The sequence below is a fragment of the Muntiacus reevesi genome, chromosome 2, assembly GCF_963930625.1.
Source record: "Muntiacus reevesi chromosome 2, mMunRee1.1, whole genome shotgun sequence".
Classification (NCBI taxonomy): Eukaryota; Metazoa; Chordata; class Mammalia; order Artiodactyla; family Cervidae; genus Muntiacus; species Muntiacus reevesi.
The window spans coordinates 156,335,820-156,349,517 of record NC_089250.1 but is presented as its reverse complement, the minus strand read 5'-3'; the positions used below and the strand labels follow the sequence as shown (position 1 = coordinate 156,349,517).

The window sequence follows — 13,698 nt, the reverse complement described above, 5'->3', positions numbered from 1 at the left end:
TATTTGTTTATTAATCATAAGTATCTCCACCTCAGTCTGCAAACAGGTTATTTTCCATATTTTTAATTATATTTTACTTATACTGGCCTTTTTATATTTAGGTTAATTAAAGAAAATAAGAAGCATCAGGAACTCATCTTAGACATTTGTTCAGAAAAAGACAATTTAAGAGAAGAACTTAAAAAAAGAACCGAAACAGAGAAGCAACATATGAACACAATTAAACAGGTAAAAAGACAAAAATCTTGGAAGTCTCTTCTTAAATACATTCCTGAAAATTTGTATATAAGTTGAAGTTCTGTAGATTACATCATACTTTAAATGCAGAAGATTGCTTGGTATGTGAAGCATTCTTTTATGAAATGGGACTCCTAGCCTTATCTTTTTGTTTCATGTAAATTAATATTTTTATGTGATATGTGTGGCAGTATTCTATGTATAATAGATATCTGAGAAGGAAAGACAGTTTGTTTGGCAGTCAAATAGATTGTTTCAGAAGAAGCAGTATATACCTAAACGTTTGCATCTGGCTTTAGAAGGTTTTACAGCTTATGCGTACATGCATGCTTAGTCGCTTCAGTCGTGTCCCACCCTGTGTGACTCCATATAGTATAGCCCACCAGGCTCCTCTGTCCATGGCATTCTTGAGGCAAGAATACTGGAGTGGGTTGCCATTTGCTCCTCCAGGGGATCTTCCCGACACAGAGATCGAATCTGTGTCTCTTACATCTCCTGCATTGGCAAGCGAATTCTTTACCACTAGTGCCACCTGGGAAGCCCTTTTAAGCTTATAGTTTAATGCAGTTCTGTTCTTAGTATTTTGTAAACTATACTGAAGGCTGACTCTTTTATTTCAGATTTTATCTGGTTAGCTAGTTTTCCCAAGCCTTTCCTTTCCTTTCTTTTTTAAAAATGTACTATGATGCTTGGATCAGCAGCGTGCATATTCTAGACTGGTAGCTCAGCTGCTCTTTATCTTTTTGAGCTGCTTTTTTTTTTTTTAATTTCCCTAGTAGCTCAGCAATGAAGGAGATCCCAGTTCAATTTCTGGGTTAGGAAGATCCACTGGAGAAGGGATAGGCTACCTACTCCAGTATTCTTGGGCTTCCCTTGTTGCTCAGCTGGTAAAGAATCTGTCTGCATGTTGGGAGACCTGGGTTCAATCCCTGGGTTGGGAAGATCCTCTGGAGAAGGGAAAGGCTACAACTCCAGTACTCTGGCCAGGAGAATTCCATGGACTGTAGTCCATGGGGTTGCAAAGAGTCAGACATGACTGAGCGACTTTCACTTTCATTTTTCTTCCATGGAAAAGGTTAGAAACATGGTAGCCTTAAAAGTCTTTGTTTTTGCCTCATCTTTCACAGAAAGCTATATAATGAAAATAAAAGTAAACAGCTGGTAATACTGTAATGAAACACTAAACCAAGTTTCACTTACTTACACTTTGTTATACTTAATGAAATTATACTTTTATCAGGAAAGTTTAATCCTGATTTGTGTGTGTGTGTGTGTGTGTGGTCTACCACATGTAGACCAAACTTAGAATTTTAAAGTGAAGGTGTCTTAATTTTAAAGTGTGGGGCTGAATATGAATTTTGGTAGACAGATCACTGCTGATGACCGGAAACTTCAGAATAAACAGATGGAGGCTAACCAGAGCTGTTCTTTTCCTGAGATTGTTAGTGGTTGTGCCCTATTAAAGGAGAAAATTTGATTCACCTTTCTTTTGCTAGCCAGTATAGCAGAGTTTTCTTTCCTAATTTTATCTTTGAATCTGTACCACTTAATATGGCTGCCACTGGCCATCGTGATATTGGGCATGTAAAAGGTGGCTAGTCCAAATTAAGAGGTGATGTAAGTGTGAAATATGCCCTTTAAAGAGACTTAGTACAAAAAGGGGTAAAATGGCTCAGTTTTTTAATGTTGACTACATGTTGAAATGATATTCTATATACATTGGGTTTAATAAAACATTTATTTCTCCTGTTTCTTTTTACTTTTTAAAATGTTGCTACCAAAAAATTGGGCTTGTATTGCTGTTGGACAGTGTTGACATACGGAAAATTAGTACATGTGTACTATATGTAAGCTAACTAGTAGGGTTTTTATAGCAGTTTCATTGATATATAATTCACATACCACATAATTCACTCATTTTAGTATACAGTTTGGTGATTTTTAGTTGTACATTTTGTCACAATTTTAGAAAATTTTATCACATGAAAAAACTAAAAGCCCATTAATAGTCACCCTTCGTTTCCCTCCAGCCCCTGTCAGTTGTCTTCCCTCAGCCCTAGGGGACAACTAGTCTACTTTCTGTCTCTCTGTGTATTTGCCAGTTCTGAATATTTCATATAAATGGAATCATATATGTTTCCTTTTCCTTCATATAAGTAGAATCATGTAATATCTAACTTTTAAGTGTAATTTTTTCAAGATTTCTATCAAGATGTAGCTTTTACAGTATTTAAGATTAGGGTTATGGGTTAGGTTTATAGGTTTATGTCTACCATTTTTGAGTATTTTATGTCTACAGTTTCTCTATGTCTTTTCTGCTGTGTTCCTATTTTGTTTCCCTATTCCTCACTTACTGCTTTATATTGCATTAAGTAAATATGTAACATTTAAATTTTTTCATGATATTTTAACTATTTTTTTTAGTTATTTAATTGATAATTACTTTAGAGCTTACCATCTGTCTTCTCCGAGTCTGCTTCAGATTTATACTGACTTAATTCTAATGATATATTGGAACATCATTAATGTTTACTTGTTATGTCTATGACAAGTATATTCTTGAATTCTTTATGCTCATATATATATAATTTATATTTATTTGAAATGTTAGTGGTCTGTTTGTTATAGCTATAAAAATAATCTGGAAATAATTTTCTTTACAGTTAGAAACAAGATTAGAGGAACTTAATAAAGAAGTTCAGGCTTCCAAAGATAAAGTATTAGCTCAAGACATTGCAGCCAAAAATGCAATTCAGCAATTACACAAAGAGATGGCCCATCGGATGGAACAGGTATTTTTCAGATCATCATTATTATTAACTTTCTGTTGACTTTTTGTTTATTTAACCCTGTTAGATAATTTTAGACAGTGTGTATTAGGAATAGGATTTTTAAAATGCTAAAGCATTACATAAATGTATGTTAACTACAAAAAACTTCAACTTTTATTTCTGTGATTCTTTACAATATGCTGACCCTGAGCAATAAGAATGTTACATGCTTAACGCTTATACTATCAGCTCTCAAACTTTTATACTAATTAAGAAGAAGATAGTTTTAGTGAACCCAAACAGTTTCATTAAAATAACTATTAGAATTACAATTATGTTTTAAAATCAAAACACAATGATAATAAATGGTACACAATAACAGTTCAAACTGTAAAACATGTCTTCTTCCAAACCTTTTCTTTATATGAGGACAAAGAAACTTGTTAATATGGTCCCTGATGGTCATTTTCCCAGAGCACAGGTGAGGCTAGGAAAGAGTAGAAAAGTGATCTGAAGGCAGAAACAGAATATAGCATCTGTATTAGCTAGAGGAAAAGAAATAGGAAAGGGAAGAAGCAAATGTTAGTGATATGAGTTTGTTCATTGTATCACTTCTTTTTTATGATTTCATGACACAGGTCCCCAAAATGTGCAAAAATCAAAAAATAAATTGTTGATATTTTAGGAAAATATTATTTATTTTAGTTTATTTTTACTTTAAAAAACATGTTGTATTAACGCTAGATACTTTTTTCGAAGGCCAACAAGAAATGTGAAGAGGCACGCCAGGAAAAAGAAGCAATGGTAATGAAGTATGTAAGAGGTGAGAAGGAATCTTTAGACCTTCGAAAGGAAAAAGAGATACTTGAAAAAAAACTTAGAGATGCAAATAAAGAATGTGAGAAAAACACTAACAAAATTAAGCAACTTTCTCAGGAGAAAGGACGATTACACCAGCTGTATGAAGCAAAGGTATCACTTTTGATATTGTACCTTACCTGAAGCTTATTCTCTTTGCTTTTCCTTATTTAATTAAATAATCATAAATTAACATGGTTCAACCACTGTTAAACATAAAGCTGTTTTTGTTAGTTTACCTTCAAAGAAAGTGAATGCTTTAATAATTCCAGTATGTTGTTAGCTAGCTGCAAAACGTTTTTCCTGTGAAAATATGAGAAACTGACACATGTTGTTTATTAGATCTTTTTTAAAACTTTCTTTTAAAATCTACATGTTGTAGAAATGACTTTGTTCTTCAAAGGAAGATTTTACTTTCGTAAAAGATACACATGAAAGTGAAAGTCACTCAGTCATGTCCGACTCTTTGCGACCCCATGGACTATACAGTACATGGAATCCTCTAGGCCAGAAGACTATAGAGTCGGTAGCTGTTCCCTTCTCTAGGGGATCTTCCCAACCCAGGGATCAATCCCAGGTCTCCCTCGTTGCAGGCGGATTCTTTACCAACTGAGCCACCAGGGGAGCCCAAGAATAATGGAATGGATAGCCTGTCCCTTCTCCAGGGGATCTTCCCAACCCAGGAATCGAACTGGGGTCTCCTGCATTGCAGGCAGATTTCTTTAACAGCTGAGCTACCAGGGAAGCCTAGTTTTTGAGCTAGAGGTATAATTTGACCAGAATTTTAATGTAACGCTCATAGAATAGGATTTATATTTTTCCTGCAGAAGAACATGTTTTTAGATACTGTTTAAAGAGATTTAATTACTGAGCTATTCAGAGCCCTTGCTTTTAACTAACAGCCTCATGGCATAGTTTTGTGTCCAGCAGGTTATCATTTCTTGATAATCAGTGTTATTTTCTACTAAGTTTTGGTTCAGAAATGTTGTCATTGTTCTCAGGAATTCTGGCACGACCAATTTAATTTATATTTCACCTTATGTCAGCCATTTGGGAAGCACCAGAGGTATGCTTATTATACTCACAAAACATAATAGTTGGTTAAAGTATAAATGTTAATCATCTTATATCTGTTCATTGGTTTTAGGATTTTACTTTCCTCTTGTGATTTAAACTTTAGTTTTATCGCTTGTAAGCCATAACGTGCTGGCCCCTGGATTGCTTTGACTATCTTGAGATATGAAAGACACACAAATGATTGTTGATTGTTTAAGTGAAAAATATGACCCAGTGATATTATTTTAGGAAGGTGAAGCTACTAGACTCATCAGAGAAATAGACAAATTAAAGGAAGATATCAACTCTCACATCATTAAAGTAAAATGGGCACAAAACAAGTTAAAAGCAGAAATGGATTCACATAAGGTAAGTACCGTCACACAGTGGGAAAACTATTAGAATCAGTTTTAAGAACAAATAGAGTAATAGTTATTAATCAGGCATAGAACTTATTTTAGGGACTCCTGTAGGATAGCTTGAGCCAAAATACTTGGTGATTCAGTTCAGTTCAGTCACTCAGTTCTGTCCAACTCTTTGTGAGCCCATGAACCGCAGCACGCCAGGCCTCCCTGTCCATCACCAATTACCAGAGCCTACCTAAACTCATGTCCATTGAGTCGGTGATGCCATCCAACCTTCTCATCCTCTGCTGTACCCTGCTCCTTCTGCCCTCAATCTTTCCTAGCATCAGGGTCTTTTCAAATGAGTCAGCTCTTCACATCAGGTGACCAAAGGATTGAGAGTTTCAGCTTCAACATCAGTTCTTCCAATGAACACCCAGGACTGATCTCCTTTAGGATGGACTGGTTGGATCTCCTTGCAGTCCAAGGGACTCTCCAAGAGTCTTCTCCAACGCCACAGTTCAAAAGCATCAATTCTTCAGCATTCAGCTTTCCTTATAGTCCAACACTCGCATCCATACCTGACCACTGGAAAAACCATAGCCTTGACTAGATGGACTTTTGTTGACAAAGTAATGTCTCTGCTTTTTATTATGCTGTCTAGGTTGGTCATAACTTTCCTTCCAAGGAGTAAGCATCTTTTAATTTCATGGCTGCAGTCACCATCTGCAGTGATTTTGGAGCCCCCCAAAATAAAAGTCTCTTACTATTTCCACTGTTTCCCCATCTATTTGCCATGAAGTGATGGGACCGAATGCCATGATCTTACTTTTCTGAATGTTGAGCTTTAAGCCAACTTTTTCACTCTCCTCTTTCACTTTCATCAAGAGGCTCTTTAGTTCTTCCACACTTTCTGCCATAAGGGTGGTGTCATCTGCATGTCTGAGGTTACTGATATTTCTCCCAGCCATCTTGATTCCAGCTTGTGCTTCTTCCAGCCCAGCGTTTCTCATGACATACTCTGCATATAAGTTAAATAAGCAGGGTGACAATATACTGCCTTGACGTACTCCTTTTTCTATTTGGAATCAATCTGTTGTTCCATGTCCAGTTCTAACTGTTGCTTCCTGACCTGCATACAGGTTTCTCAAGAGACAGTCAGGTGGTCTGGTATTCCCATCTCTTTCAGAATTTTCCACAGTTTATTGTGATCTACACAGTCAAAGGCTTTGGCATAGTCAATAAAGCAGAAATAGATGTTTTTCTGGAACTCTCTTGCCTTTTCGATGATCCAGCGGATGTTAGCAGTTTGATCTCTGGTTCCTCTGCCTCTTCTAATTCCAGCTTGAACATCTGGAAGTTCACAGTTCACATATTGCTGAAGCCTGACTTGAAGAATTTTGAGCATTACTTTACTAGCGTGTGAGATGAGTGCAATTGTGCAGTGGTTTGAGCATTCTTTGGCATTGCCTTTCTTAGGGTTTGGAATGAAAAGTGACTTTTTCCAGTCCTGTGGCCATTGCTGAGTTTTCCAAATTTGCTGGCATATTGAGTGCAGCACTTTCATAGCATCATCTTTTAGGATTTGAAATAGCTCAACTGGAATTCCATCACCTCCACTAACTTCATTCATAGTGATGGTTCCTAAGGCTCACATGACTTCACACTCCAGGATGTCTGGCTCTAGGTGAGTGATCACACCATCATGGTTATCTGGGTCATTAAGATCTTTTTATAGAACTTCTCCATCTTTGGTTGCAAAGAATATAATCAATCTGTTTTCGATATTGACCATCTGGTGAGGTCCACATGTAGAGTCTTCTTTTGTGTTATTGGCAGAGGGTGTTTGTTATGGCCAGTGCGTCCTCTTGGCAGAACTCTTATTAGCCTTTGCCCTGCTTCATTCTGTACTCCAAGGCCAAATTTGCCTGTTACTCCAGGTATGTCTTGACTTCCTACTTCTGCATTCCAGTCCCCTATTATGAAAAGAACATCTTTTTTGGGTGTTGGTTCTAGAGGATCGTGTAGGTCTTCAAAGAACCGTTCAACTTCAACTTCTTCAGTGTTACTGGTCAGGGCATAGACTTGGATTACTGTGATGTTGAATCGTTTGCCTTGGAAACAAACAGAAATCATTGTGTTGTTTTTGAGATTGCATCCAAGTACTCCATTTCGGACTCTCTTGTTGACTGTGAGGGCTACTCCATTTCTTCTAAGGGATTCTTGCCCACAGTAGTAAATACAATGATCATCTGAGTTAAATTCACCCACTCCAGTCCATTTTAGTTCTCTGATTCCTAAAATGTCAATGTTCACTCTTGCCATCTCCTGTTTGACCACTTCCAATTTACCTTGATTCATGGCCCTAACATTCCAGGTTCCTATGCAATATTGCTCTTTTTAGCATCAGACTTGACTTCTATCACCAATCACATCCACAATTGTGTGGTGTTTTTGCTTTGGCTTCACCCCTTCATTCTTTCTGGACTTATTTCTCCACTGATCTCCAGTAACATATTAGGTACCTACCAACCTGGGTAGTTCATCTTTCAGTGTCCTATCTTTTTGCCTTTTCATACTGTTCATGGGGTTCTCACGGCAAGAATACTGATGTGGTTTGCCATTCCCTTCTCCCGTGGACCATGTTTTGTCAGGACTCGCCAGCATGACCCATCCATCTTGGGTGTCTGTGTTGACAGTGGTCAGAGGTCAGAGAGTGGTGGGTTTCTGAGCTAATCGCTGATCAGCAGATGAGTGTTAGGGAACTGTTGATAACTGCCAGAAGGAGTAGGAGCAGGAATCCTTAGGGTTCACACCGGGCTATAAACCGTTTAAAATTGTATTTGACACATTGGAATGTCTCGGTTGCTATGTTATGAATGAATGGAGTGAGTACCTCTATGTGTCAAGCTCTGGTATAGTTATTGATGATATAGGAAGTGTGTGTGTGTGGGGGGGGGTACAGATAAAGTTCCTTTATCTCTCCATCCTCTTGTTGAGCTGATATTCTCATATTTTAAAAAACAGTATATTAAAAAACCTTCAAATGTTTATATTTTAAAAGTCACTATTTTAATATAAGCCAAATTATTAAAAGACCTGCAACTGAAAGTATGTAACTAGACACTTAATTGGGTAGTAAATTTATCTGAAAACAAAGTGACATATAAGAAGTGGTATCTGAAGTGTAGATGGAATTTATATCAAGAGATGAAGAGAAAAAAAAAAAAAGAGATGAAGGGAAAGGCATTCCAAGTGAAGTAACAACAAGATAAGGAGAAAAGGGAGATTTGGTGTTTGGGAAAACCAGCCTAACTAGAACAGAAGATTCATGTTAGGTATTCCTTCATTAATTCAACATTTATTGCATGAACAGTTCATATGTGAATACTGAGCTAGGTGTTACCCAGAAGCTGTCTTCTCAACAGGGAAGCATGTAATAAGCTACAGTACAAAGTACCATTTGTTACAGTGTCAGGGTTCCCTAGATTCTCTCTGTGGGAAGGTAGAATAGCAGCTTCTATCCCTTTCTGAAGGGAACCTCCTAGGAGAAGATGATACCTAAATTTTCATTTGAAATCCATGTGATAGCACGAATTATGGCACTCTATGGGTGATCTGAAGGAGAATGTTGAAGCTGAAGGGTAGGGCTGTACTTGGACAATCAACACAGGAAGTCTAGCGAGTTAAGAAGACAGAGAAGGCAAGAAGTGGGGGAGAAAAAGAGAAATATACTGCCTTATAGACAGAGGGAGGCTATTAAAAGAAAGAGTCAGGAGTGATCAGAACTGGAATAGGTACGTCAGGAATAAGAAATTAGAAAAGGCAGTTGGATCTGATGAGAAAGTCTTCCATGGAAACCATCAGAATGGCTATTCTAATAGAGTGGTTAGGAAGAGAAACCAAATTGCAGCATGAATCTGTAATAAAAGTTTTGAATGGATACCTTGGCCATAAAACAAAGAATCGTCTTTCATGTGGGTCTCAAAGAACTGCTTAAACATTTTGCATTTTTGTCTTTTCAGGTCAGTAACTTCTAGTGATTTGCTGAAAACTATCAAATTTGACTTTATTTAATGACTTGATCAATCACCTGTGCAGGCCACATTAGTTTTTTGTCAGAAGCACAAAGTGTGATTACTGGAATTGTTTCTGGCTCCAGTAGCAGTGCTAAGACAAGAACTTTCTTTACTCTGGTCACTGTTGTCACCATTCATAACATCACTGTGCCAGCCTTGTTGCTAGTCTGTAAATTGAAAAAAAAAAAAAAAGTTTTCCTCCAGCATAGGGAAAAATCCAGTTCTCCCCTCCTGTGTGTTTCTTCTTGTGCGTCCCCTTTACTTTTATACAGAACACTTCACTGCTGACTCATCTGGTTACCAGTGTGTGGAAGCTTTTCCCCACAACAAGCAGTTGTGTGTGACACCAGCCAAGTGGCCTACAGTTGAACTCACTTTGACACTGTCCATCCAGAGAGAGTGTCAGTCCCACAAAACTTCCCAACCTGCCACTTCAGATGCCAGGCCCGGGCCCAGACTGTGAGGGGTTTCAGGAGCTCTGTCAGGAACTGGGGGCAGAGACCAATATATATTTTCTATTATCTCACACTGTCTTTTTGTCAATGCAGGAAACCAAAGATAAACTCAAAGAAACAACAACAAAATTAACTCAAGCAAAGGAAGAAGCTGATCAGATTAGGAAAAATTGTCAAGATATGATAAAAACATATCAGGTATGCTAAAGTTTTGAATAGATTTCTTTATAACAAGTTAGAACAAGTTTTATCAAATGTTACTACTCTTTTGTTTCATAAATTTTTGTATCTCTAGTATTTGAAGTGTGGAGTAGATTTTCTAGGGCAACTAAATTAAATGCAAGCTATTTCCTATGTTAAAATACTTGCAGCTTAAGTAGAAATCTTATTTAAAAAGTTTTTAGACAAATAAAAACACTCTAAAACTTTAGAAGAAAGACGAGTACAAAGAAATGTATAACTTATGGGAAAAAAAGCCCACTCTGTATAATATGTATATTAAATATGCTCTTCTCTTGGTGCAAAATTGATATATTTAAAATTTTTGAATTCAGTCATCAATTTTAGATGCATGAGCTATGTATTTTATGATTAGTAAACTTAATTGCAAAAGCCATCTTGACATTTCAAAGCATAAAACTTTAAAACTTGCCATACTTTTGTTGTTTCTTTCCCTTAGGAGTCAGAAGAAATTAAATCAAATGAGCTTGATGCCAAGCTTAGAGTCACAAAAGGAGAACTTGAAAAACAAATGCAAGAAAAATCTGACCAGTTAGAAGTGAGTAGCTCTGTATTTGTATACCTTAGATGGTGTACTATTGAAGGAGGGAAACAAGTGCTTATTGCCATCTACTTTTAAGGTCTTTTAGAAGGAGCAGGCAATAAATGTTAGCTCTGGGTTAGCGTATAATGATTTGTGATTTCTTTTAAACTTTTAAAAAGATGCATCATGCCAAAATAAAGGAACTAGAAGATCTGAAGAGGACATTTAAGGAGGGCATGGATGAGCTAAGGACACTGAGAACAAAGGTAATTCAGTCTTTAGCCGTGACTCTAGAGGACGGGTAAACAACTTTAATTTAGTACTCATTCTGATTTTTAAATGTTGGGGAAAGGATATTTATATAGAAATAATCTAAAATCAAAAAGTAGTGTGTCAATTCCCTAGCAACAAAATTGACTCTTAGAGAAATAAAAATGTCTTCCATTTCAGTCCCTTTAAAGTGTTTGCCAAACATTCCTGTTTCACAGCATATTTGCTCTATCTGTAACTTATCCTTGGACCTCTGATCTAAAGGCAGTCTTACTAGCAAATTAATTGGGAAGATACGTGGGCTTTAGAACTGTGTGAGAAAATAATAGAAAGACTGTACATTTCTCTTGAATATATTTAATAATCTTGTATACAGGTTTAATTTTTAACAGTCTCCTATATCTTTTCCAGTATTTAGGGTCCTTATATTACAAGAATAATATCCCTTTTAATATAAGTGTCAAATATGTTATCATTGTGTATCTTTCATTTACTTAGAAATAGGCTTTTAGGTAACCATCTTGAATTTATGATCACTTAATTTTTAAAGTGTCTTTCATGTACCCTTCTACTTTTTCTTTATGCCAGTACTTTGAGGTAGGTAGGGAAGGTATATCCTCTTCAGATGAGAAAATGGAGGTACAACAGAAAGTTAAAACTGCCATGACTAAATCATGAGAAATCTGAGACTGAAACACAGGAGTGTTAACTTCTCGCTGTGTTTTCTTCATGTTAATTAATACTGCTTCACAATTCAGCTTAGATTATTAACACATAACCACTATCTGAAACGGCTAATAAGGAATAAGAAAATATCATTTTGCAGTTTAACTTGCATATGATTATTTGATAGGTAAAATGTCTAGAAGATGAACGATTGAGGACAGAAGACGAATTATCAAAATATAAAGAGATTATTAATCGCCAAAAAGCTGAAATTCAGAATTTGTTGGACAAAGTGAAAGTTGCAGATCAGATACAGGAGCAGCATCAAAGGTATAAAATGAGCAACTTCTGTTTGTGCTAATCAACAGGCTTTTTGATTCTATCTAAGTTGCTGTTTTTAAATGCAGTCATTGCAATAAATAAGAATAATCTTATATTTTACTAGGCAAAAAAAATTTTTAATTCCTGTCTTCATTTGAACTGTTTCGGGTTATTTTTGAGGTTCCCAACACTGCTTCTAAAAATCAAAGTTTATATTCATATGTAAACATTGGCAGTAGTTATTTATAAGACAGAATGGATTGTGGTTTTTTTTGATCCATTCCTTACCTTTCGAATTCTGTTACTTACACATAGTAGTTTTTCTTCTGAAAGGTAGATTTGTATCTCTATCTTTGCATGTGTGTAGCTTTCAATCAGGAGGTAACATTATTCCTTGGCTTCTTATAACACCAGTTAACTGAGTTCTACTTAGGACTTTACCTGACAAAGCCTAGATTCAGACTGGATCCAAATATCTTCTTCTTTATACCCTACCAACACCCAGGCTGCTGAGTGCTGCTGAAGATACCTTCACTATCATCCAGATTGATGCTGCTATAAATTCATGGTTAGCAACTTCAGCTGGGACTGCTACTGCACCCCGAGTCCTACCATATGTCCTTAGAATCTTCTCCCCCATCTTCTTAGCACGTCCCAAACCACACCGCTTTCACAGTGATCTTTCCTCTCTCCTCGTGCTTCACTCTTGGCAGAAGAAAGGGGGCTGTCGGGTGACAGTTCTCTCCACCTCTTGCTGTCAGTCCTGTGAACTTGCATCTGCACTCGTTTTTCTTTTGCTTGTGGTTTTGTGAAGGAAATGTTCCTATTTCTGAATCAAACTGTGGTCTCTACTTATACTGTGGATCCCATGCTCTTCTGCCTTCTCAGGGTCTTTCTTGATTCCTTCTTTTTCCTTTATCTCTTACCTCCTCCTTTTTACTGACTCCCTCTTTTCTTCTGTCTGCATTTAAATGTTACTACATCTTAAAAACTTCAAAAACCCTATGATCGCCCTTGTCCTTTTATTCACAACCACGTCTTTATAGAATCATCTGCAGCCCTCCTCCATTTCTTTGCATCCTTTGCTCTTCTGTTTCTCTCCATTTTATTCAAGCTTCCCCAACGTACCATTGCAAACTGCTAATGCATCCTTAAATATAGTAGATACTTCCCAGATTAAGCCATGCTTGAGTTTCCAGTATGCACACACTAAGCCCCTTACTTTCTTGAAGTGCTCCATTCCTTTGGCTTCATTTCATTGTGCTGTCCTGGTGTTCCTCCCCAACTTTCTGGCCAGTCTTTTTTTGTGTGCTCTGCAGCCTTCTCTTTCTGTCATAAAGCTGTCTTTTATTCTTATTTTATTATACCCCCGGGTGATCCTAACTCTTCCTGTAATGTGTTGCAGAACCTTCAAGTTATTATCTTTAACCCTTTTTGCTGAGCTCCAGACATGCAAGTATCAAACATATCTTAAACTTTTAAACATGTCCAACACTGGTTCATCTGTCTTGCCTGTAGATACGTTTCTCTGATGTTGCTGAGATGAGTGATGAGTGTGACATCCAAGTGATTTTCCAATCCAGGAACCTGGAGGTTACCCTTGGCTCTTCTATCCTTTCCCTCACACGTCACCAGTCACAAAATATTTTTGACGTTAACTCATTAATATCTTTAAAGATATTACTTTTTACACCCCCATTGCTACTACCTTCATCTAAGCCATTATCCGCTCTCATCTAGAAAACTGCCACGGCTTCTAAACTGTTTGTTGTTGTTGTTGTTGTTTGCCTACCTCCCTTTTAGTCAGTTTACTACAGTGTAGTTAACATAATCTTTTTTAAAAAGGAAGTCTCAGACCTTTCAGTGATTTCCGATCGC

General features: G+C 36.9%; 1 protein-coding gene across 1 annotated transcript in view; it reads left to right on the top strand.

Annotated features, from left to right (window-relative positions):
* CCDC186 (coiled-coil domain containing 186) overlaps positions 1-13,698 on the top strand; it is a 41,314-nt gene that overhangs the window by 15,606 nt on the left and 12,010 nt on the right. Inside the window, exons 3-10 of the mRNA XM_065923383.1 lie at positions 102-228; positions 2,901-3,029; positions 3,768-3,980; positions 5,172-5,291; positions 9,894-9,998; positions 10,480-10,578; positions 10,743-10,829; positions 11,687-11,829. Of these exons, the coding sequence (XP_065779455.1) occupies positions 102-228; positions 2,901-3,029; positions 3,768-3,980; positions 5,172-5,291; positions 9,894-9,998; positions 10,480-10,578; positions 10,743-10,829; positions 11,687-11,829 (1,023 nt within the window). The remainder of the gene's footprint in view (positions 1-101; positions 229-2,900; positions 3,030-3,767; positions 3,981-5,171; positions 5,292-9,893; positions 9,999-10,479; positions 10,579-10,742; positions 10,830-11,686; positions 11,830-13,698) is intronic.